General features: G+C 35.5%; 3 protein-coding genes across 3 annotated transcripts in view; 2 read left to right on the forward strand and 1 right to left on the reverse strand.

The window, feature by feature from the left end:
* LOC136826924 (A disintegrin and metalloproteinase with thrombospondin motifs adt-2-like) overlaps positions 1–25,808 on the reverse strand; it is a 282,157-nt gene that overhangs the window by 233,885 nt on the left and 22,464 nt on the right. The window lies entirely within an intron of this gene.
* LOC136826543 (uncharacterized) lies at positions 395–2,237 on the forward strand. Its single transcript, XM_067083726.1, has 2 exons — positions 395–409; positions 1,021–2,237. Exons 1-2 carry the CDS (start codon positions 395–397, stop codon positions 1,687–1,689), a joined length of 684 nt encoding a protein of 227 aa, XP_066939827.1. The 3' UTR covers positions 1,690–2,237.
* LOC136826545 (uncharacterized) lies at positions 5,693–7,862 on the forward strand. The gene is made up of 2 exons (XM_067083727.1): positions 5,693–5,707; positions 6,454–7,862. The coding sequence occupies exons 1-2, from the start codon at positions 5,693–5,695 to the stop codon at positions 7,057–7,059; spliced, it is 621 nt and encodes a 206-aa protein (XP_066939828.1). The 3' UTR covers positions 7,060–7,862.

Here is a 25,808-nt window from a genome sequence, read left to right on the forward strand (position 1 = left end):
GAAATCTGACCCTTGTAACCAAATAAAGTTGATAACAGACAGGAGTGCATTGAAGACTAATAGTAATGGAAAGAACAGGCGTAGGAAAACAAGATAACAAATAAATTATATAACTGAAATAACATTCCTGAACGGACTCAACTACCAACACCACGCATCAAGATTCATGAACGGGAAGAGAAACGAAACACGACACGATTTTGAAATAGGTAAGAAAAAGCATCAGAGAACCGAATGTGTTTAAGCAAATAGAAATTGGATGGGGGAGATGAGGGGGATAAGAAGAGAAGGAAGAAGTTAAACAAAGTTAAGGTATAAAAAGAGAAGCAGAGAGAACCACCAGCATCAGAAACCAGCTGACTTCGTTCAGTCAAGATCTGATTCCGGTCTCAAGATGAAGCTGAGAACGGTAAGTAATGTTGCCCTGTTACCTTCAGCTAAATCCATTAGACTGTATATGTATGTATGTATGCATAAATATGTATCTATATACATTTATATATTTGTAAATATATATATGTATATGTATATAGACATGCATATTTTTGTATATATATATATATATATATATATATATATATATATATATAATATATATATATATATATATATATATATATATATATATATATATATATATATATATACATATATATATATATATATATATATATATATATATATATATATATATATATATATATATATATATATATATATATATATATATATATATATATATATATATATATATACTGTATATACATATATACACATCACCAAAACAAATATGAAATTTCTGAAATAACACCCTTTTCCGGTAAAAAGAAAAATTGATAGCTATCACGACGGAACAATATTTTAATCAGTATCTTGTTTTCTTGGCTTTCGTGCCCCATTGTGATTCATTAACTCTTGCACCAATGAAATTTTCGGTAACACTGAATATTTTACCTGGCAGGAACGTTAACCTCCACTCAACTCACTCTGGCACAAATATAAAATATTTTCCTATTTCAGGTGGTTGTGATTCTCAGTGCCGTGGCACTAGTGACAGCTGATGGTGGAGGTGGTGGAGGACACGGAGGAGGAGGAGGAGGAGGTGGTTACGGTGGTAAAGGAGGCGGCGGTGGAGGACATGGAGGAGGAGGAGGAGGAGGTTACGGTGGTAAAGGAGGCGGCGGTGGAGGGCATGGAGGAGGAGGAGGAGGAGGAGGTTACGGTGGTAAAGGAGGCGGCGGTGGAGGGCATGGAGGAGGAGGAGGAGGAGGAGGAGGATACGGTGGTGGTGGAGGAAGTGGAGGCTATGGTGGAAAAGGAGGGGGAGGTGGCGGAGGCTACGGCGGAAGTGGAGGTGGTGGAAGTTACGGAGGAAGTGGAGGTGGTGGTGGAGGATTTGGAGGAGGAGGAGGAGGAGGATATGGAGGCAGTAGCGGCAGTGGCGGCTACGGTGGCAGTGGAGGCGGAGGCTACGGAGGAAGTGGAGGCGGTGGTGGAGGATATGGTGGCAGTGGAGGTGGAGGCTACGGAGGAAGTGGAGGCGGTGGTGGAGGATATGGTGGCAGTGGAGGTGGAGGCTACGGAGGAAGTGGAGGCGGTGGTGGAGGATATGGAGGAGGCGGAGGAGGAAGTGGAGGAGGCAGTAGTGGAGGTATGAAAGAAAAATTCTGTCATATATTTTGCAAATAGTGGTAGAATACATCTTTGTTATGTCCACCATAACACCGCAAAGTCTATGCTTTTGTGAAACAGTTAAAACGGCACAGCAATATATTAAAAAAAAAACGCTGTAAAATACTTGTCTTAGTATTTTTTTTTTAGGGTGAATAACCTGACACTTTCATTTAGAACATTTATAATCTACAACTGACCTTTCTTTTCCAGGGTATGGTCGCTAAGCAGTCCAATTCTCACGTCATATACTGTCAGAGACTTCCTTGAATAAAGTATTTTATTACTATCCATTTTTTATATTTTCTCCTGTGTCTCGAAATTTCACTTTAAGTGTCAGTGTTTCTGAGCGACAGCGTCCTCGTGACCAGAAATCTGTTAGCATTTACTCTTTGGTTTTAGTTATCATAAATGAAGTTATCAATAATGGAACTACTGGAGTAAAGTCATCACCTACTCTGCTTATTTACTTCAAGATTTTTGTTTATTCTGTAAAGTTGGTGAGCTTAAGTCGACCTAGAATAACACATGAATATGGAAGCTTAGTGCAATTGCTTTTAATTTAACAATAAGAAAAAAATACATAAATATTTAACTTATATACGCTCTTAACTGGCTTCTACATACTGAAGATATTCACGAAATGGTGACGTATGTTAGCAGATTTTATATTTAACTTTGCAATATTGAGATGTATGAAACAAGAATTATGACACTGAAGAACGAAAAAAAGAGTAATAGTCACAACGGGTCAACTGATACCTATAACCTGTTTTCTATCAAGTGACGACTTTATAGCCTTCGTGTTCTCTTTAATTCTTTTCAATTTTCTTTTCAAGAAGTCTACTTTTGATATGGGTATCAGGCTTCTTGCAATCCTGGCTTTCTATTGCTAGATTAATATTCACACTCATCAAACGTAAATGGAATCTGCAGCATAACTTGATTATTATTATTATTATTATTATTATTATTATTATTATTATTATTATTATTATTATTATTATTATTATTATTATTATTGTCTAAAATATGCATACATTCAAATGAAGCATGCTAAAGACCCATTATCGCATAAAATAATCTTCTACACAGTAAAATGTGCACATATGAAGAAATGGAAAACTGAATTAAGCGGATAACATATAAATAAAGACAAATCAACCAAATGATAAATACGTTCATACGTAAACATCATCATAAGTGAGAAACAACGAGGCCATTTGCAAGTAGTATCAATATATCTGACTGGCAATACTAATCCATTAGCAAAACACAAAAATGAATGAATGAATAAATAAACAGCATTCAAGGAGCTGGCAAGACAAGCAATGCAATTTGGTCATTCTTTCATCACAACAACAACAACAACAACAACAACAATAATAATAATAATAATAATAATAATAATAATAATAATAATTACAAAACCGCTTTACCAAATATGAGTATTTTTTCTTACCATGGGGAAAAGAAAGGAAACTGAATAACCCGATAAAATTATAACAATAATAATGAATTAAAAAATGTTCTAAAAATTAATTCCTTAAGGAATAAAAAATAGATTCGTTACAAATCTGGAAGTTGGGAAACAAAAGCTACAATTGTTGAATCAAGTCAGAGTTGTAAACTTTAAAAACACAAAAACAATCATAACTAAGCAAGAAATCAGGCGAAAAAACATAAAATCTCACGAGGTTTTTGTTCAAGAGGTGAAAACATATTTGCCAAGAATCTCCACTAAGCGTAAAGAGACAAACAATTAACACATACAAAAAAATGAGAATGCAAATGAAAACGTAAAACAGATGAACAGCACAGTCATCACTGGCGCTTGCAGAACGAAACGAAAGAAAGAATTTTGTACCGCAAACTGTTGGTCTAAAGGATTTTATTCACACCCAGTCTAGTTCCCACAAACCTCTTATGATCTGCCTCAGGTTTCGTATATGGAAACGCAATTTTTTTTTTTTTTTTTTTTTGCCAACAGCTTTTGGTATTTTTGGTGGTCACCCAGCCAAGTTCTGATCAGGCTCAGTATAAGAAGCAAATTACCCTCCTTGGAAGCCACACAGAGAAACAGAAGTTAATGAGAATTAGAAAGAAATGAGTTCACAACGTTGTGCTAATGCAAAGTTAACATCGCTGACATACTATACGTGAAAGCTATATCAAGAAAACTGCACCTTAAAATTATTGCCTTTTCAAAACCAAAACTGAGTTCACCCTTTGCATATGCCGGCATACACGCACATGTAGACATGTCTATCCATACCCACCTTTCTGAGTATATAAATACATAAAACGTAACACTCCACCTTTTAGGGCCTAAAGTTTACTCTCTGATCACGAATATCAAATTCTGTATTACTTGGAGTAAAAACAATCTCCTCAGAATTGATACTGAATCAATCTAAGTTCCTGAACAATTTGAACAAACAACCCAGTAAAACTGGATAAATAACTGACGACATATTGAAGCACAGCAAAACCCTGTAAAGTTAAGAAAAAAATTTCACCAAAGGTAAATCCGAGTTAATTATTAAGCAAAGCATACAATCAAACTCATCATTACCAAGACTACGCAGAGTTTAGCTATATATGTATGATTTCAAATGCACAAATGTCGTAAAAACACGCCAGAAGAACCTCCTTTTCCAACCTCTGAAGCAATCTTCGGGACATTTGATTTCTAATCAAAATGAAACCAGTGTTCTTTCGTCATAAAGAAACATTCAGGCCTTTCACTTAGAATTCGTAGCTGAAGGCCTACGATTTAGTAGCTTCTACTAAAGTCTGCTCAAGTATTAAAACAGAAAGATAAGTTATGCTTTACACACCCAAAACTGAATATTATCAGACGGAATGGAATTTCATTCCTAAATAAATTACCCCAAATCATGCACTGGGAAAACAAACTACAAAATATTTTATTTGAAAACTATAGGGTTGCTGTTGTTGTCGTTTGTTATACAAAATATAGGCAGGTCTCGGCACACCTCGGCAATGTTTTAAGTGTCTCCATAAGAAGTCAACACTAAGTTCGATGCAAATTTCAAAAACTTTAAATATTTTACAAAGCAGGAGCGTAACCTTACGCTCAACACTCATCTAATGCATTACGCAAGCAAACTCAACCAATTTGACACCTACTTACAGAACTTTGGTAAGAGATAACCAAGAAAAAAATAATTTCCTGGAAAGTGAAAGGCACACAACCGATTTTACATGCGGCATAAAGCACAAAATTATTAAACCAAGGTCACTTCACATATCACGCTCTGGTATAAATGATTTTCAGATAGAAGGAAAATAGGACTATGCTCAAACAGCACTTCGGAGCTGCAGAACTAAAGTTCTGAGAGAAAATTATGCCATCAAACCAACAAATAAAAACACTTCCCAAGGGGCAAAATCAAAGACCACTTACCACAAAAAATAGCACAAACAGCATTTTCAGAAGAAATGAAAAAGAACCGAGAATACAATAAGGCAACCGCCAGATAACTGCAAGAAGAAAGTACGTCACTAACAGCATATGATTCTACGTCAAATTTGTGTAAAAAAAAATACACTATAAAAGAAATTCAAAAACAGACTTTAGGGGACCTTCTAAAATACTATCATCGAAATCTGACCCTAGTAACCAAATAAAGTTGATGACAGACAGGAGTGCATTGAAGACTAATAGTAATGGAAAGAACAAGCATAGGAAAACAAGATAACAAATAAATTATATAACTGAAATAACATTCCTGAACGGACTCAACTACCAACACCACGCATCAAGATTCATGAACGGGAAGAGAAACGAAACACGACACGATTTTGAAATAGGTAAGAAAAAGCATCAGAGAACTGAATGTCTTTAAGCAAATAGAAATTGGATGGGGGAGATGAGGGGGATAAGAAGAGAAGGAAGAAGTTAAACAAAGTTAAGGTATAAAAAGAGAAGCAGAGAGAACCCCAGCATCAGAAACCAGCTGACTTCGTTCAGTCAAGATCTGATTCCGGTCTCAAGATGAAGCTGAGAACGGTAAGTAATATTGCCCTGTTACCTTCAGCTAAACCCATTCGACTGGAGCATTATAGGAATATATATGTATGTATGTAATGTATGCATACATACATACATACATATGTATGTATGTAAGTATGTATGTATGTATGTATGTATGTATGCATATATATACATTTATAGATTTATAAATATATGTATGTAATTTATATATACATACATATTTACACATTATATATTGAAGTTTCATATTTGCCTAGGTGATGTGTATAATGGATATATACAATATATATATATATATATATATATATATATATATATATATATATATATATATATATATATATATATATATATATATATATATATATATATATATATATATATATATTATATATATATATATATATTATATATATATATATATATATATATATATATATATATATATATATATATATATATATATATATATATATATATATATATCCATTATACACATCACCTAGGCAAATATGAAACTTCTGAAATAACACCCTTTTCAAGTATAAATAAAAGTTGATAGGTATCACGATGGAACAATATTTTAATCAGTATCTTGTTTTCTTGGCTTTCGTGCCCCATTGTGACCCATTACCTCTTGCACCATACAGCTAAGGCATAATGCAATTTTCGGTAACACAGAATATTTTACCTGGCAGGAACGTTAGTTAACTTCCACTCAACTCACTTTGGCACAAACATAAAATACTTTCCTATTTCAGGTGGTTGTGATCCTCAGTGCTGCGGCACTAGTGGTAGCTGATGGTGGAGGTGGTGGAGGACACGGAGGAGGAGGTGGTGGAGGACATGGAGGAGGAGGTGGAGGGGGTTACGGTGGTAGTGGAGGAGGAGGGAGTTACGGTGGTAAAGGAGGCGGCGGTGGAGGACATGGAGGAGGAGGAGGAGGAGGAGGATACGGTGGTGGTGGAGGAAGTGGAGGCTATGGTGGAAAAGGAGGAGGCGGGGGAGGTGGCGGAGGCTACGGCGGAAGTGGAGGTGGTGGAAGTTACGGAGGAAGTGGAGGTGGTGGTGGAGGATTTGGAGGAGGAGGAGGAGGATATGGAGGCAGTAGCGGCAGTGGCAGCTACGGTGGCAGTGGAGGCGGTGGTGGAGGATATGGTGGGAGTGGAGGTGGAGACTACGGAGGAAGTGGAGGCGGTGGTGGAGGATATGGTGGCAGTGGAGGAGGCGGAGGAGGAAGTGGAGGCGGTGGTGGAGGATATGGTGGCAGCGGAGGAGGCGGAGGAGGAAGTGGAGGCGGCAGTGGATACGGCAGTAGTGGAGGTATGAAAGAAAAATTCTGTCTTATATTTTGCAAACAGTGGTAGAATACATCTTTGTTATGTCCAACGTAACACCCCAAAGTCTATGCTTTTGTGAAACAGTTAAAACGTTAGAGCAATATATTAAAAAAAAAAAAACGCTGTAAAATCGGTATCTTGGTTTTTTTTTTTTTTTAGGGTGAAGAACCTGACACTCATTAAGAACACTTATAATTTATACAACTGACCTTTCTTTTCCAGGGTATGGTCGCTAAGCAGTGCAGTTCTCAAGTCAAGTCATATACTGTCAAAGACTTCCCTGAATAAAGCATTTCATTACTATCCATTCTTTAAATTTTCTCCTGTGTCTCAAAATATCATTTTACTATGTGTCTCCGCGTGACAAGGTCCTCGTGACCAGAAATCTGTTAGTATTTACTCTGGTTTTTAGCTACGATAAAATAATGAAATTTCCAATAATGGAATTGTGGCAGTAAAGTCATCACATATTCTTTGTTATTTTCTTCAGTTTGAACTTATTCTGTACTGCTGGTGAGCTTCAATGGACTTGGAATAACACATGCTTAGTGCGCTTGCTTTTAATCTAACAACAAAAGAAAAAACATCAGTATATAACTATACTGTACATGCTCTTAACTGGCTTCTACATACTGAAGATATTCACGAAATGGTGGCATATGTTCGCATAGTTTATAATTAACTTTGCAAAATTAAGAAGTGTAAAACAAGAATAGTGACACTGAAGAACAAAATACAGGGTAATGGTCACAACAGATCAACTGATACCTATAACCTGCTTTCTATCACGTGACGACTTTATAGCCTTTTTGTTAAGTACCACTTGTGTTCATCCCCCATTCTACCTCTTGTCAAGAGGCTTATTTTGGAAAAGGGTACTAGGTTTACCGTAATACTGTCTTTCTATTACTGGATTAACTTTCACGCTAAATGGAATCTGCAACATAGCTTCTTTATTATTATTATTATTATTATTATTATTATTATTATTATTATTATTGTGCATACATTCAAATGAAGCACGCTGAAGACTAATTACCGCATAAAGTAAGGTTCTACACAGTAGAATATGCACATATGAAGAACTGAAAAACTGAGCTAAGTGGATAGCATTTAAATAAAGACACATCAACGAAAAGATAGATATTCATACATAAACATTATCATGAGTCAGAAAAGCCGAGGTCACTTGAACGTAGTTTTACGATCTCAAACTTATAGCATCAAAATTTCCATTGGCAAAACACAAAAATAAATCAATAAATAAATAAACGGACATTTATGAGATGACAAGATGTAAACTGCAAATTAGTCATTAATTAATCATAGCAACAACAACAACAACAACAATAATAATAATAATAATAATAATAATAATAATAATAATAATAATAATAATAATAATAATAATAATAATAACCAAATCATTTCAGTAATGATCATTCTCTTTTCTTAAAAAGAAGAAAGTACAGATAACTGAATACCCGGATAAACACTGAAAATAATGCTTATAATAATAATGAATAAAAAAAATGTTCAAAAAATAAATCCATTTAGGAATAAAGACATAGAATGGCTATAAATCTGGAAGGAAATAAAAAGCTACAATTGTTGAATCAAGCCATAGTTGTAAACTTTAAAAAACACATAAACAATTATAAGCAAACTGTGTTCGTCCACGAGGTGAAAACATATTTGCGAAGAATCTCCACTGTGTATAAAGAACCAAGCAACTCACACACAAGTAAAAAAGAAGAATTCAAATAAAAACGTAAAACAGATGAGCAGCATAGTGATCAGTGGCGCTTGCAGAACGAAACGAAAGAGAGAATTTTGCACAGCACACTTTGTTGCTCTCAAGTGCTTCATTGAAACCCAATCTAGTTCCCACAAACCTCCTATGATCTGCCTCAAGTTCCAGCGATGGAATCGTGAGTTTGTTTGCCAACAGCGTCTAGTATTTACTAGACCAGCCAAGTCCTAACCAGGATCAGTGTTTCTCAACTATACTGATCGATATTACCTCCCTTAGAAAGGCACATAAAATAACGGAAATTTTTGTGAACAATGTAGATATCGGTGACATATTACAAAACCAAAGAACGGACGTGCACACTGGAATTATTTCCGTTTCAAAATAAACATTCCATGCATATGCTAATATTTACGCACATTAGGTGTCAGTCTATACCCATCAGTCTCTGAACGTATGTACATACATACATACATACATAAATACATAATGTATATACATAAATACATACGCACTAAAGTTCACACATCAGCCAAGAATATCAATTCTGTATTACTTGAAATAAAAACATAAGAATTAATAAGCAATCATTCATAACTCCATAGAAAAATAAAAAAATAAACCAATGAAACTGGATAAATAACTGACGACACATCCAAGCACATCAAAGCACTGAATAGTTTTTATACAAATTTCATTAAAGGTAAATCCCAGCTGATTATTAAACAAATTATACGATCAAATTCATTTTACGATAACTCGTAAAAATACAGCAGGAGAACTTCCTGTGAAAAGGTTTTAAGCAAATTTCCAGACATTAGATTTCAACTCAAAATCAAAACAACTGTCCATCAGACAAAAACGAAATTTTCAGTTCCTTCCTTTACAATTCGCAACGGAAAACCCAACGATTTGCAGAACTGTGATTAAGCCTCTTCATATTATAAAGCAGAAAGATAAGCTACATTCCATTCACCTAAGACTGAATATGAACGGACCTAATAAAACTTTTTATTTCTTAATACATCATCCGAAGCTCTGTAACGGGAAAAACAAACCACAAAACCTTTTGTGAAAACTACAACATTGCTACTGGTGTGAGCTGTGAGAAAAATAAAGTCAGGTCTCGGCATGCCTCGGCAATATTAAGTATATCTCAATACGGCATGCTACGGCTTACGCCAAACTGCTGAAATTAGATGGAAATTTCAAAATCTTGATATTTCACAAGGCAAAGCTTACTCTAACACTCAGTGCGCATATAGCTATCGATCTTGAACTCTATATTCAGCAGTCAGTTTATTATTATTTTCTACAGCCTATAAACAAGCAAATTTAACCAATCTGATAACAGTTACAAAACTTTGGCAAGTGATAACCAAGAAAAACCAATATCATGGAAAGTGAAGGGAATCGAAACTTTTAAATGCGATAGTTTATACTATTTTATCCATTTTTTATACATTACATCGTTATTCATTTTATTTTATTTTTTATTTTTATTTATTTTCATTTTTAAAGCACAAAATTAGTAAAACAAAGTAACTTCACATATTACGCTCTAGCATAAAAGGTCTCTTGATATAAGAAAAAAATGGGTCTTATGCCCAAACACTGAATTCGGCACTAGAACTCAAGTTCTTGGAGAAAATTATGCAATCAAATTCACAAATAAAGAAGCGACTCAACTTCATGAAAAACCTGAAATTTCGCAAAGGTCTTTAGCAGATTCAAACACTTTCCAAGTGGCAAAACCGAAAGAACCTTTACCACAAGAAACAGCACAAAACAGCACTTTCCAAAGAAACGGAAACAAGAAACATACACAAAAGAAACAAGAATACAAAACAGCACTCTTCAAACAAATGCAAGAAGAAACGCCATCGCACGAAGCCTTCAAAGAGAAGAGAATAAAAAGGAATGGAAGGATGACCGATTCTGAAATGAAGTCTATTACGGGAGAGGAATGACAAAGCATAAACATACGGAAGGGAAATCATGGCTACGGCAATGAGGACTGGGAGTGGGAGTAGGACCGAGAACCCTCAAAAACGAGTATAAAATGGAAGGCGAAATGAACGTCAGACACCAGAATCCATCTTTTGACTCTTTCAGGTGCCTCTGCGATAGAGATCATGATGAAACTGAGAGTCGTAAGTAAAACTTCAAATTTTTTAGTTGCTGATGCTGCTTTTATCATAATTAACACGTAATGATGGTTTGTCTGTGCGCAAGCAGTCAAACATATGATATTTCTAAAAATTGCAATGTCATATTTTTCCGTTTTTACCATAAGATGATAGGCCATGAACAGAATATAAAACGATAAATCACAAGGCAAAAGGCAAATTATATTACACAAATAACGAGAAGAAAAAATAAAACCCCTGGCACATATTTTTACTAACCATAAACGGCTTTATAGTTGAGAAAATACCGAAATCCTATAAATTAAGAGGATACAACGTCCAGTCAGATTTTCTTTGCAGATATAATAACTAATTTGATCTGGTTACCAATATCTTTGTTAATGGAGCACGGAGCTTTGGTTTCTTAAGCCTGGAACATTTGAAACCTCGAGGATAATAGGAATGATCATTTTAAAGTCATCAATTAACTACTGAGCTTAAAGCATTTCAGTATAAAAAAATTAATAAAAACGTTTAAATAAAAAAAGACCGAAAAATTGTCAAAAATCTTCCCTTTCTAACTACAGGTGGTTTTGCTGTTTGCGGCAATGGCATTTGCGTCCGCTACTCCTGGGGGAGGATACGGCAGCAGTGGAGGAGGTGGGGGAGGATATGGTGGAGGTGGAGGTGGAGGATACGGCGGAAGTGGAGGTGGGGGTGGAGGATACGGCGGAAGTGGAGGTGGAGGAGGTGGATTTGGAGGTGGAGGCTACGGAGGAAGTGGAGGTGGAGGATATGGTGGAAGTGGCGGAGGAGGCGGTGGTTTTGGAGGTGGAAGTTACGGAGGTAGCGGAGGATACGGAGGAAGTGGCGGAGGCGGTGGAGGCTTTGGAGGTGGAAGTTATGGAGGCAGTGGAGGGTACGGAGGAAGTGGTGGAGGAGGCGGAGGTTTTGGAGGTGGAAGTTATGGGGGAAGTAGTGGATATGGAGGAAGCGGAGGAGGAGGCGGAGGTTTTGGAGGTGGCAGTTACGGAGGGAGTGGAGGCTATGGTGGAAGTGGCGGAGGCGGAGGCGGTTTTGGAGGTGGTGGATACGGCAGCAGTGGAGGTAGGATGGAAGGTTTTATAATGTATTCTATATTTCCTGAAATCTTAGGAAAACTTCCGCTATATCCTTAATATAATATCAGTTACAGCATCAGCATAGTCACCATTTAAAGAACAATAGTATTAATATATACATTATTACCAAACCTTCCAAATTCCACTTTAAAATATAACAACTCAAAAATTCAACTTTTTCAGACGAGGATTTGAAGCTTGGATCGACATATCCATAATTGCTTCATTTTAAAATTATCAATATCCTTCTTTTGCAGGTTATGGTCGTTAAGGACACCAAAGAAGTCTCTTGACCGATTATGATATAAAAGTTCACCTGAAATAAAACTGTTCAACAGCATCAGCGTTTATCATTAAGGATCCTTCACAGTGTTAAATTGCTAAATGTATTTCTTCTTAGAGGTGGACTTACTCAAGTTTTTTATTCTTTTAAAATTCCTAAGCGTTTAACACAATGAAAAATCTTACTGCTCTCAAAAATTTGAGACAGTTAAAAAAAAGATAGGTAATAAAGTTGGGGTGTCTAATATGACAGCTGCGGGTCGGACGAGCAATTAAAAAAGGAACACTAAGTAATGCAATCATCGACATTCATTCTCGACATCACGAACCCAATAAGTAGTTCCAAAAGAACGATACGTACAACAATACTGCAGAAAAGCAAAGAAAAAGATAATGAATATTAAGAACTATAGAATTTACAATAACTTTTACTATTAATAATGCAACATATTGAAAACCTGACACCATGAAAAATCATACTATCGACGATTACAACGTCCAAAAACAAACTTTTGTGAAAATCTTTCAACTAGAAAAAAAAATAAAATTGTAATCAAATTTAAATACCACAGCAATAACCAAAATAATGGAGCCTATAATTTAAGAACCGATTCTGTAGTGCGGACCTTCTTCGCGAGATGCCACAAGAAACACAAGTTTACTCTCTCAATGAGACAGCAGAACTGGACCAACGACAGAAGTGGGAGAGGGGCAAATTACGGCTAGGACCCTACATAAGGCAAGAGCAAAATAGACGCAGGGGTATAAATTGTTCACAGCACGAGGGCTTGCTACATTTTTTTTTAGTGTATAAGCAAAATGAAAGTAATGGAAGATACCCAAGTTTTGGAAACGCCTCTAGGTAATAATAACTGGATAAAAGGCCCTCTTGTAATGCAGTGTTGTAACTACTGTCACCGGTGAATTGTTTTAGTAAAGGTTTTCTATTTTTCCTTTATATTCTATTTTTCCTAAATCTCTTCTCTTCATCTGACCTTCAGGTTAAAGAATTTACTGTGAAAATTTCGAGCTCGAATTTTCATTGGTAATTCCATTACAGAGATGGCGATTGCAAACATGAAGAGCGCGTCTAAGGTATAGGATGCAATGTTGACGTTGAATCCAGTGGGAGATGGGAGGGCCTTGGTATATAGGTGGGGGCCTTTAGCCATGGATTCAGGACACTGATCTCCGTGGGGCCACAAACTTTGCATTTGCACTAACGTGTCTTTTTTTTAATTCATTCAATGAATTGAACACAGAATTTAAGCCAAAGGCCAAGCACTGGGAATTAAGAGGTCATTCAGCGCTGAAACGGAAATTGACAGCAAAAGGTGTAACAGGAGGAAAACCTCGCAGTTGCACTATGAATCAATTGTTAGGAAAGGGTGGGCAGTAAGGTGGAAGAGAGAAAATAAAAGGAGTTACAGTAAAAGGAACGAAAGGGGTTACAGCTAGGGGCCGAAGGTACACCGCAAAGAACCTTAAGTAATGCCTGCAGTGCACCGCATGAGGTGCACTGACGGCGCTAACCCACTACGGGGCTCGGTGATCAAGTGTAGAAACTACTGGAAACGTCACAGTAAATATAAACTACTAGTAGTTCCCGCAGACTGCGTTTTCATGTTCTTCAGTCAGTTTCTTTAACCTTCTATGCAAGAGGAAAGGACGATAATAATAATAATAATAATAATAATAATAATAATAATAATAATAATAATAATAATAATAATACGATATTTACAGTCTCGTGAAAAAGTTTGTGTAATAATCTAACAATATCCGAACCAGTACTTCCGTGATGGGTTGTTAACTTGTCGCCCCGCCCCCCATTTTTAAAACTTAAGGAAAACTGCCCTCTCTCTTGCTTTTTATTTTAATGTAAAACAGCTCGGATGTTCGAAAGTCTTTGCTTACATAGTAATAAAGTTTACTATATAATTGTGGATTTTTATTACACAATAATAATAATAATAATAATAATAATAATAATAATAATAATAATAATAATAATAATCTCACCAAACCTGTAAAAAAAAAGAGGATTAACTATCGGGTTATATCCATGCCGTATAGAAACCTGTGTTCATGATGTTTGTAGCAAACTTCAGAAGACTGGTGTAATCAGTAATGGGTCATAATGGGACCATAACAGCAACCATTTATCTAAAATTTCAAGACTATCCGCGAACAGAAATTAGAAATCTTCGGCCCTCGTCATCAGAGGAACTTACCATTTTCTAAAATTTTTCAAGTAATTTTAAAAATCGTTCCAAAGCACCTTTTTTTTAACATTCTTTTCAGCTGAGCACAAGGGCGAAGAGCCACTGAATGGCGAAAACAGCGTCTTTCGCATTTAACTTTTCTCCAGGTGTGCTGAAAATCGAAATTTACACGATTAGAAATTCGCCATTGCATGGAGTACATGCCTTGTGGCTTTGAAGAGATAAATGATTGGGTATTAAATGAACACTAAAGTAATATTACATCTGTGCTTGAAATTATTGTGTTTACTAAAATCCTTGTCAGTTTTTTTTAAGAATTTTGCCATTTTTTGACATTGTAACCTTCAGAACAGGTCAGTGTTATAATAATGTCGATTAAATAATATATATAAAAAATAATCTTGTAATTATCGCCAATTCCTAAGTACTAGTTCGCGACCCGAATCCCTAACTTAATATAGAGAAATAAATAAAAAAATTACTTATGGAAACGGCTTTTGGCTATGGGATAAATTACTTTCAAATATGTATATATACATAAATATACGTATATATAAATATATATATATATGTATTTACATAAATTATATATATATATATATATATATATATATATATAGAAATCATCAACACACAATCACGTGTGGAACAGAAATAAATTTCTGACTCACTTTGGGATCGAACCCAGGTCTCTCAGGTGGGAATCTATGCGGACCTTCAACAGCCTCCTCGTGCATAGATTCCCACAGGGGCATAAGTCATAGAACAGGTAGCAGGTTATCTAATCCTGAGCAATCAAATATACGAAATCATTCAAAATTATGTAAAACTTATATTGACAGCAAGGATTTTTCCATCTTAGGCCAAGTGCAGAACAACAACGACTTAACCATCCTAGAATCCATAATTATCAAGAAGACTGTACCGTCGTTAAATACTCAATCGTCCTCAGTGAAATTGTTTATAGCCTAGTTTGGGCAACTGGTTTTCCTCACTCTGTTTTTACTTATTTATGTTAGTCTTGTTCTTTCTTTCATATAGGTAGGTTGTTTTAAGATTTTAGTGAACTCCTTTTACTTATTATTGACTTGTCTTGGAATGAGGTGTTTTGTTTTTAAATATTTTTACTACATAAAGAGCTGTTGCCATTGCATTAATTTGTTATTGATGTTCGCAAATTATATTATATTTTATAGCCTTGAAAATGCGACTTGGAATTCATCATGAAACGTCGGCATTGAAAATAAACTGTAGATGATGAGGATGCCTTTCCCTACTGCTTCCTTCGTGATGTATATATATATATATATATATATATATATATATATATATATATATATATATATATATATATATATATATATATATATATATATATATATATATATATATATATATATATATATATATATATATATATATATATATATATATATATATATATATATATATATATATATATATATATATATATATATATATATATATATATATATATATATATATATATATATATAGATTTATATAGAGAGAGATATAGAGAGATAGAGATATTTATATATTTATAATTTATATTTATATATACAGTATATATATATATATATATATATATATATATATATATATATATATATATATATATATATATATATATATATATATATATATACTGTAATGAGCCCTCCCGATTGTCCAAATGAGGACTGATTGGAGGGCTTCCTAAAATAAACACGGAATTGAAATGCTGCGGCGTTTGTTTCCATGAGTCATGCAACTGAACCTACAACCCCGTTCTCAGTATTTGTCTGACACTTTCTCGAGATGATCTCGGATTGTGGTCGTTGGCCTTTGGCCTGGTTCTTTATTTATTCATTAGTCCATTCACATTAATTTCAGTATACAATCGTGTTTCCTGTATATTTATCTTATTCTCGAGAGTGGCCACCTTTACTGGTGCTGATTCAGCATGTCACACACACACACACACACACACACACACACACACACACACACATATACATATACATATACATATACATATACATACACATATACATACACATATACATACACATATACATATACATACATATACATACATATACATACATATACATACATATATATATATATATATATATATATATATATATATATATATATATATATATATATATATATATACAAATATAAAAACATATATGTACAAATATTATATATACATATATATATGTGTGTAGGTTGTATAAATCATACCGTAAAATACATACAGTCTACAGCGATACATAATTCATGGTATGTATTCAGCGATATAGAATATGCACGGACGTCCCAGCTGCTAACCGTGTGAAAAGAGAACTTATGTTATCATAATGGAACGAGAGTCTTTTCCCATATCTAACATAAGTTAGAATATGAGAATTTAACATATCTAACATAAGTCAGAATATGAGAATTTTGTTCAAACTTTCAAGCTACGCAACGCTACCAACGACGGTCCCAGTAATGTTTTAGTATTTAGTGATATATGAATGTACAAATTCAGTACTCATAAGGCAACCACAGTATTTCAAAATGCTTTAAACTAACTCTCCAAATTAACATTCTCTTTACTAAAGATCTGAAAAAACCAAGTACAAAATAGGAAAGTAATTGTAAGAAATGTGGAAACCTCAGAAAATGTCCACCTTGATATTATGACTAATTTAGGCAAATACCATCAGCCAACCTTCTGTTCATGGCCGACATCGGAAAGGAAAACGAACAAAGAATAACAAATAGGGAAAAGGGAACAAGGAAGGAAAACAAAATCAGTGAAAACAAAGCAAGGATCTTGGCAGAGTGTAAACAACGCAGTATAATTGCCGCAAAAAAAGGTTGCGACAGAGAGGAGAGGAGTAAACATACTCTGATTTAAAACCAGACTGCAAAAACCGAGAAATGAAATCCTAAAAAATAAGAGAGAGAGAGAGAGAGAGCGAATGTTATTCCTTTTGGTTGTCTTGAAACAACAATACAAGTTTATGATATAAAATTCAAACTTTATGATACAAAATTCAAGGCTTATGATATAAAATTTAAAGTTTTGAATGCACAGTGTATCAAGCTGGATATGCAAACTCTAAAAGTAAACGTTTATTTACTCTACAACTGCACTTGTAAAAATAGCAAATTTTCTTGAAGCAACATTCTACCGGCATTTATAAACTAAAAATTGAAGTGTTACAAGTTTCAGTTGTAAAGTTCAACCATGAAGCATACATCTGCCAGAACCTAATTAACTAATATATTCCATAGCTGTATGTGCTTGAACCCTTTGCCCTACAAGCCATGAATATAAACAATTCTGTTCTTTAATGAATGCATCCGCCTCTTCTGGCAACCTCCGATCAAATAATCAACAAAAGTACAAGATTCACTCTGCAGACTGAATTACTTAATTGGAAATGGGAAAATCTGAGAAGAATGACGAGGTTCGCGATTTTCCTTGTTATGCAACAACCGGAGAGCAAAGGAAAAAGAACAACTATACAATCACAAAAAGGTTTTAGGAGAGAGAGAGAGAGAGAGAGAGAGAGAGAGAGAGAGAGAGAGAGAGAGAGAGAGAGAGAGGGGTTAATGCTAAGAGAGAGGATGAGAGGGGGAGGAAGGGGAAGGAGCCGAAGCACCTACAGCTAAAAGACCAGTACAGTACTGGAGATCATTACTCCCCAAGGTCGCTAGTCATAATAGCGCCATAGAAAGGAACCATCAAAGAGATGTTGAATGTCATGCAGCTAGGGAACGTCAATTACGTCAATAAAGAAGAGGCAAGTGAAAAATGAATGTATGTAAGGAATTGCCAAAAAAAAATGACATTGGCTATGTAAAATCGTAGCAATCTTTGAGTACTCACTACAAGAGACATAATTAAAATTACCCTTTGACTGATCAGCAATCTTAATTTGTGATGCTTCTACAAATTAATATGTTTTCATGATCAATTAAAATTTAAGACCATTTCCAAATAAAAACTCGTTATGTCTTCTTCAAACTTTATACTCGTATAAATACAAAAACTACAGCAAAAGATAAAAATCAAGAATTCCACTTTGAATTCTGAATCACTTTCCATCACTTTCGCTGCTGACGTAGCAGACTTGAAATTCGCATTCCGTAAAATTAGACGAAGCATAGCAGGTAAAACACTGGGATGATGGTAGCCCGTGCTGGCATAAAGCCAGCTAATCTGGAACGTACAGAGGAATGGGATAATGAAAACATAAGAAGACAAGAAATTTATACCTAAAAAATTATGTTAATCAAGTCCAGCTATTCGCCAAACCTTCAGATGAGATCTAATAAGGATTTGCATAAATATTTTGTTCTTTTCTTCTACATATATGTGTGTTTTGATCTGAAATGCCCTATATTTTCTACCGTTAAGTGTAGTTAGTTTTGCGCTGACACTTATCAGCTTTATGGGAAGATGATTTCCAATAAAAATATATTTGCATTTGTAACATTTGTACGAACATGATATTGGAGTTTCTATTTTAACACACACGCACACACACACACATATATATATATATATATATATATATATATATATATATATATATATATATATATATATATATATATATATATATATATATATATATGTATATATTTTTTCTTCTCAGCTTATTCCCTAGTTGGGGTCGCTGTTTTTAATAAGCTTCAGCCAGCTCTTTCTATTTTGAACGACTCGTTTCATAAACGACTTTGGCTGAAGTTTAACGGACGAATGCCCCTCCCGAATCCAACCCTCCTTATTTTCCGGGGTTAGGCTGGCTTTCTCCCCAGTTCCTACAAGGATATGGCAATTATGAAATTCTATAGAATGAATGCAAATCCCAGAACCATCCGCAATTTAAGCCTTCATTACTATTATCTTGAAAATTTGTGGAAAACAAAACGCAACTAATATTAAGAACAACAATGTTATTTTTATTGATAATTTTTTTTCACTTTGCAGTCATGACCCAATTTCTGAAATGCATGAACACAGTACAGCAAGGGCATGTAATCACACCATGCGATGAAAAGGTCATTATGCAAGAACGAGGTTCTTGACCTTCAATTACAGGGAAAATAAAAACTGACCAAACAATAAATATGGCAGGGATATTGAATGAGACTTAGACACATCATTATCTGAAGGTTATTCATAACAAAAGACATGATAAATCAAAGACGTTTTTTTACCTGAGAGAGAGAGAGAGAGAGAGAGAGAGAGAGAGAGAGAGAGAGAGAGAAGGGCTGGGAGGGGGAAAACTGAGTAAGTTTAGAAATCCAAGGGAAAATTATTACTATAATTAGGATACGCACGTCGTCAAAAATGACGCAATATAATAGGGTCGAGACTTTAAGTCCCGACATTAAAGACATTACATGCAGTCCTGGAGCTTGGTCCAAGTTACCGTCATTCTACGCACTTATATAAGGGCAAGTGGTGAGTGAGGCAGTCCCCTGGGTGGACAACAGCAAGTCTAAGATTGGAGTGTAATACCCGTACACTAGCTGGCCCATATATTTACCAAAATAATTCACATTGGTAATAAACATTCACCTTTACTAGAACATGCACAAACATGCATATGCGTCGATCGATACTGCCATGTCACAGAAAAAAATGTACCAACTCCAAGAAGTCAAAAGAATGTTCGTTGTGGAATTGTACATGAAAACTGCTAACACCGGCAAACCTTAAGTCTTCAGTAATAAGAAACCTCGCTTGTTTAGCTAAAGAACTCAGTATTTTTCCTTCCAATATGAATATCACCTTCACAACTTATGTTCCCTTGATATCACACTTCTGTCACTAACTAATTTCACTCCCAACCCACTCTTATGATGTGCATTCCAAAAGATGTCTTATAGCTGAAATATCTTGAAGAGGTTTAAACTAAACTACCGAGTCACATTTCTAAAGTATGTTTTTTTAGACCTGACGGTAAATATTCGCAACCGATATCAACGAAATTTCTATCTTGATCCTTACTGACAGGTCTCTTTGAAATGTAACTGTAAGAGCCGATGCCGTCTCTTCCAAACACGTGTGTGTTCGTCATTCGTCAATTGTCTTAATGTATGTACAATCACCACTACTTGCATGGCCATGCAAGCATTCTAATCATGTACTCATAATGTTCCAACGAATCTTCTGTATCAAACTGTGTGTGTGTTTCTGTTTGTGAAGACGCCAAACGTCTCTCCATTTCACATATATTATGCTACTGCATTGTATCCATTAATCTGTCTTGAATCTCAAGCAATTGGCCATATGTAGAATTTCCTGGCCTTTCCACTGATGTATGTTTCATCACTGTATGTTAATCATGTCTCTTGATATCGCCATCTGTTTGTCTGCCGACAAACACAGATGTCTGAACCTTTTATCTCTGTTTTACCTGTCTGTGTGTAGACGCTACATTACCGCTCGCACGCGTCAATAACATCTTCGAAGATTCTGTACATTTATCTCAGTAAGGAACTACCAATAAACCAGTTAACACCCAGCCAGTATGTCACTCATACCCCAGTCCTCACATAACCTCTGGTGTGTGAGAACAGCATGAGCTTCTGCCAATCACGATTAATTTCAATATCGGTTGCTCATATTTCCCATCAGCTTCAAAAATAAGCATGTAGACAATCAATCAGCTCAAAACAAAGCCCAAGAGTCAATACTGAGATCGTTTGGGCACCTGATGAGGAGTGGAGGTGATGTGCGACATGTTACAAGAGAACTCATGGAAATGGAAGTACTAGGGACACAAAGGAGGAGAAGGCCTGACAGAAGATGGAACGACTGCATTCGGAAGACATGAGAAACAAAGGAATATACGAAAGGAGGACACAAGATAGAAGCACCTCAAAAAAGCTCATTAAAAACATAGACTGAAAACAGCAACCCCAACTATCACAGTGGTTACGCTAAAACGAAGACGATCCACGCAGCCGCTGCGCGCCGGTCTGAAGAATTGGTTCTCGAAGGAAAAATGCAAATTTGAAGAGTTAAAAGAATACATCTGGGCAGCTAAAAATGGGATGAGACCAAAGGGAACGAATCACAAGTAAAAAGACAGAAAACATTGCTGCTGGGATGAAACAAACGTCGCATAGAATCTTTGAAAACTGCATATAATGATCCGCGAAAGGCATACCGAAGGCAATATGGAAAGGCCCCTACAGGATTAACAGACTGGGACAATTTTAAGGGTTTCTGCCTAGTGTGGAATGCATATAATAGTATAGAAATATGCCAACAATCTCAAAGTGGATAAAAAACAACTTCTATGTCTCGAAAATATATGGTAATCTAGTTGACCTTCAAGCTTTGTATGGTCAAAAAACCTCCACATTCTACAACCAAGGTCCCCATTCATTATATATCAAGAAAATTCAGAAGTGACATTAAGGCATCAAAAATTAAGGATGCGAGTGACTACGCGTTACTTCTCACATGAAAATATTCTACAAATTCATGATCGGAGACAAAATGGGTTTTCACCAAAACAAAAAACAATTGTTTTCTTTCTCTGAGCCCTGCCAAGAAAAAAAAAAAATATATATATATATCTGTATATATATATGTATATATATATGTGTATATATGTGTATATATATATATATATATATATATATATATATATATATATATACCAAGAAATAACAAGAATAATCTTTGCAGACTTTTAACTCAAAAATTGCTAGCACTGGCAATCATTTTAAACTTTTCAGCATAACGAAACCTTCTGTGTTTAGCTAAAACACTGTATTTTCCCTTTCAATAACTATGTAACATTCACAATCTATCTTGCTTCCTTGATATTAATCTTCCGTCACTTACTAACCTTCACTTCCAACCCCCTCTTACGCTAAGCATTCCAACAGATGCTCTCTAACTGTAATAATCTAATTATAATAATACAAAAGGGGTTTTAATTCGAATACAGAGTCACAGTTTTACGCTCTATTTTTTGCGCTGTCGGTAAATATCCGCAACCAATATCAACAAAGCTTCTCTCTCGATTCTGAATGACACATACTGGTATTCTAACCTCTAGTGGGTGATGAACAGCATGAGTTTCTGCCGATCACGGTTAATTTTAATATCGGCTGCTGATATCTACTTGTCAGTTTAACAAGACTTAAACAATTAGCGACCAGCTCAGAGTGAAGCCCAAAAGCCAAGACTGAGATGGTTTGGGCATCTGACGAGGAGGGGAGAGGAATGAATAAGGAATATATAACTTAGGCCAAGGGCCAAGTGCCGGGACCTATGAGGTCATTCAGCGCTGAAAGGGAAGTTGAGAGTAGAAACTTTTTAAAGATGTAACAGGAGGAAAACATCGCACTTGCATTATGAAACAACTGTCAGGACAGGGTGGATAGCAAGATGGAAGAAAGAGAATATGAAGGGAGGTACAGTGAAAGGAATGAAAGGAGCTGCAACTAGGGGCCGAAGGGGCGCTGCAAAGAACCTTAAGTAATGCCTACAGTGCACCGCGCAGAGGAGGGGAGATAATGAGCGACGTGTTGCACGAGAGATCGTGGAAACGCAAGTTACCAGAGACATCAAGAAAAGAGGCAAAGGAACAGACAAAAGGGACACAAGATACAAACACCCTGAAAAGGCTCATTAAAAACAGCGACCCCGACTAAGGATTAGCCTTGGAAGAAGACGACGACGACGATTTATGTGGCCGATGGTCTGAAGAATTGGTTCTCAAACGAGAAATTAGAATTTGAGCAGGGTCAAAAGGTAGAACTGGACAGCTGAACATGGGAAGAGACCAAAAGGAACGAATCAAAAGTAAAATGACAGAAAGCAATGTAACTGCGGTAGACGGAGTGCGGCAAAGAACCTTTGAAAACTGCATACAGTGATTCACTATGGGCATACTGTGGGCAATAAGCCCACACCTCTACGGTGTCAACAACTGAACTAAGTTTCTGACAATTTTAAGGGTATCTGCCTACTGAGGAATGCATATAATAGGATAGAAATATGCCAACAGGCTCAAACTGGGTAAAAAACGACCTTGTCTCGAAAATATATGGTAATCTAGTAGACCTTCAGGCACTGTATGGTCAAAAAACCTCCACATTCTGCAGCCAAGGTCAAGAAAATTCAGAAGCGACATAACGTCATCAAAAATTAACGATCAAAGTGACTACGCATTACTACCCACAAAAAAATGTTCTACAAATTCAGGATAGGAGACGAAATGGATTTTCCACCCGGACGAACAACAATTCTTTCTCTGAGCCGTGCAAGTTCCCTCTCTCTCTCTCTCTCTCTCTCTCTCTCTCTCTCTCTCTCTCTCTCTCTCTCTCTCTCTCTCTCTCTCTCCTTCCTACTTCGTCCCATTTATAAACTATATTATGGCATTATTGTGGCATTCACCTACGACCTAAATTAATTATACGATAATAATTAACGGACCGCTCTCACAGGCGGACAAACATACGTGAGCGGTCGCCATATTTCTCGTACATATTTGGAAATTATATAAACGGAATATTATAGGACAAGGTATTCGATACTAAGGGGTAATAAAAAGATAGTCATGAGCTAATGTTAACAATCGAGGCGAGTTAGTAATTGTGGTAGTCTGGGGACGAATATACAGTAATGATGATTATGATGACAAAAATAAATTGGTACTAGTGATAACACATTAATGCACTTATGATGACACTAGTGACGATGGTGATGATGATGAAAAATTAACCACTGATTTTCATAACACAGTGGGTTGTGGCCAACATTAGATGATGGGCTTTAGCGAAACCGTGGATTCACATGGGTGTCTTTTTTTAATCAATCACTTAATTCATTCTTCTACGAAAAAGAATACGCCGGAAAATAAATAAAAGAGAGAGAGAGAAGAGAGAGAGAGAGAGAGAGAGAGAGAGAGAGAGAGAGAGAGAGAAGCGGGGGGGAAAGTTGATAAAATGTTTAGATAACCTGAGATTTATTACAATGAGTAGAGAATACTGCCATGTCGTAATCTCAAGAACACATTCAATTTAGAGAGAGAGAGAGAAAGAGAGAGAGAGAATCAAAATCATATATAACTAGAGATGGCATTATAATGAGTAGAGAATACCACCATGTAATAAACTAAAGAACATATTTAATTGAGAGTGAGAGAGAGATTCTGAAAAAATAACTTACAAAACATCCAATTTCCTCTTGGTGCATTTTTAAACACAGCATGTCAGGAGCACATTATCTCCCAGAAGGTTAACGAACGGTGTCCTTGGACGTGGCATGTAAAGGTCTCGTTCAGAAGCAGAAACTGGAGGTTAACGATTGATGTTTTTTTAAACGAAATGATTAAGTCGCTTTCCGTTACTTGCTATGTTTTTAAGAAATGTCTTATGAATAATTGTTATTGGGATGTATCACGATCACAAATGTCGACTCCACCACAAACAATCAACTTTTTAGCCCTTAAAAAATTTTTTTTTCATTTTGTAAAAGATTCAAGATATGATAAAAAGATGATCCCTGTGTTTCCAAAGCAAATACTGTAGCAGCTAAATGAAAAGTCAGAACTACATGACCATCTCTCTATCTCTCTATCTCTCTCTCTCTCTCTCTCTCTCTCTCTCTCACACACACACACACACACGGCTGCACTCGCTCGCACAGCTTTCATAAAGAAGATATATAGTTAAAATACAAAATCGCAAATCAGAAACAAGACTCAAAATCAATTCATGTACTGAGAATATTCAGATTACCTAAAGAGCAGAAATGAAACGTATAACACAATAATCACATTGAACAACACTTGACAATAATCGTAATTTAAATGAAGCAGCACAATTACGAGTAACAAACCAAGGTTCATTCAGATGATTATAACAGCAAAATTGAAAACAATACCTCGATTTGGTTCTAAAGATTGTTAGCTGTTATCAAAATCACAAAATGTCAAAAAGTGAGGGAGTTACAAAATCCATTTTATCCATCTTAGTTTTTTTCATTACGAGCATCATGGGTTGCGGAAGTCAATTCCGAATCTATGAATTATGGGAAAATATGTTTTTTAATCAAACATATTCTCCCCTAATTCATGGATTCAAAACTGACTTCCACAGTCCACGATGCTCGTAATGAAAAAACTAAGATGAATAAATAAATAAATAAACGAAATATGTAAATAATGGGAAAGTATGTTTTTTAATCAAACATATTCTCCCCTAATTCATGGATTCAGAA

The sequence above is a fragment of the Macrobrachium rosenbergii genome, chromosome 41 (assembly GCF_040412425.1).
Source record: "Macrobrachium rosenbergii isolate ZJJX-2024 chromosome 41, ASM4041242v1, whole genome shotgun sequence".
NCBI lineage: Eukaryota > Metazoa > Arthropoda > Malacostraca > Decapoda > Palaemonidae > Macrobrachium > Macrobrachium rosenbergii.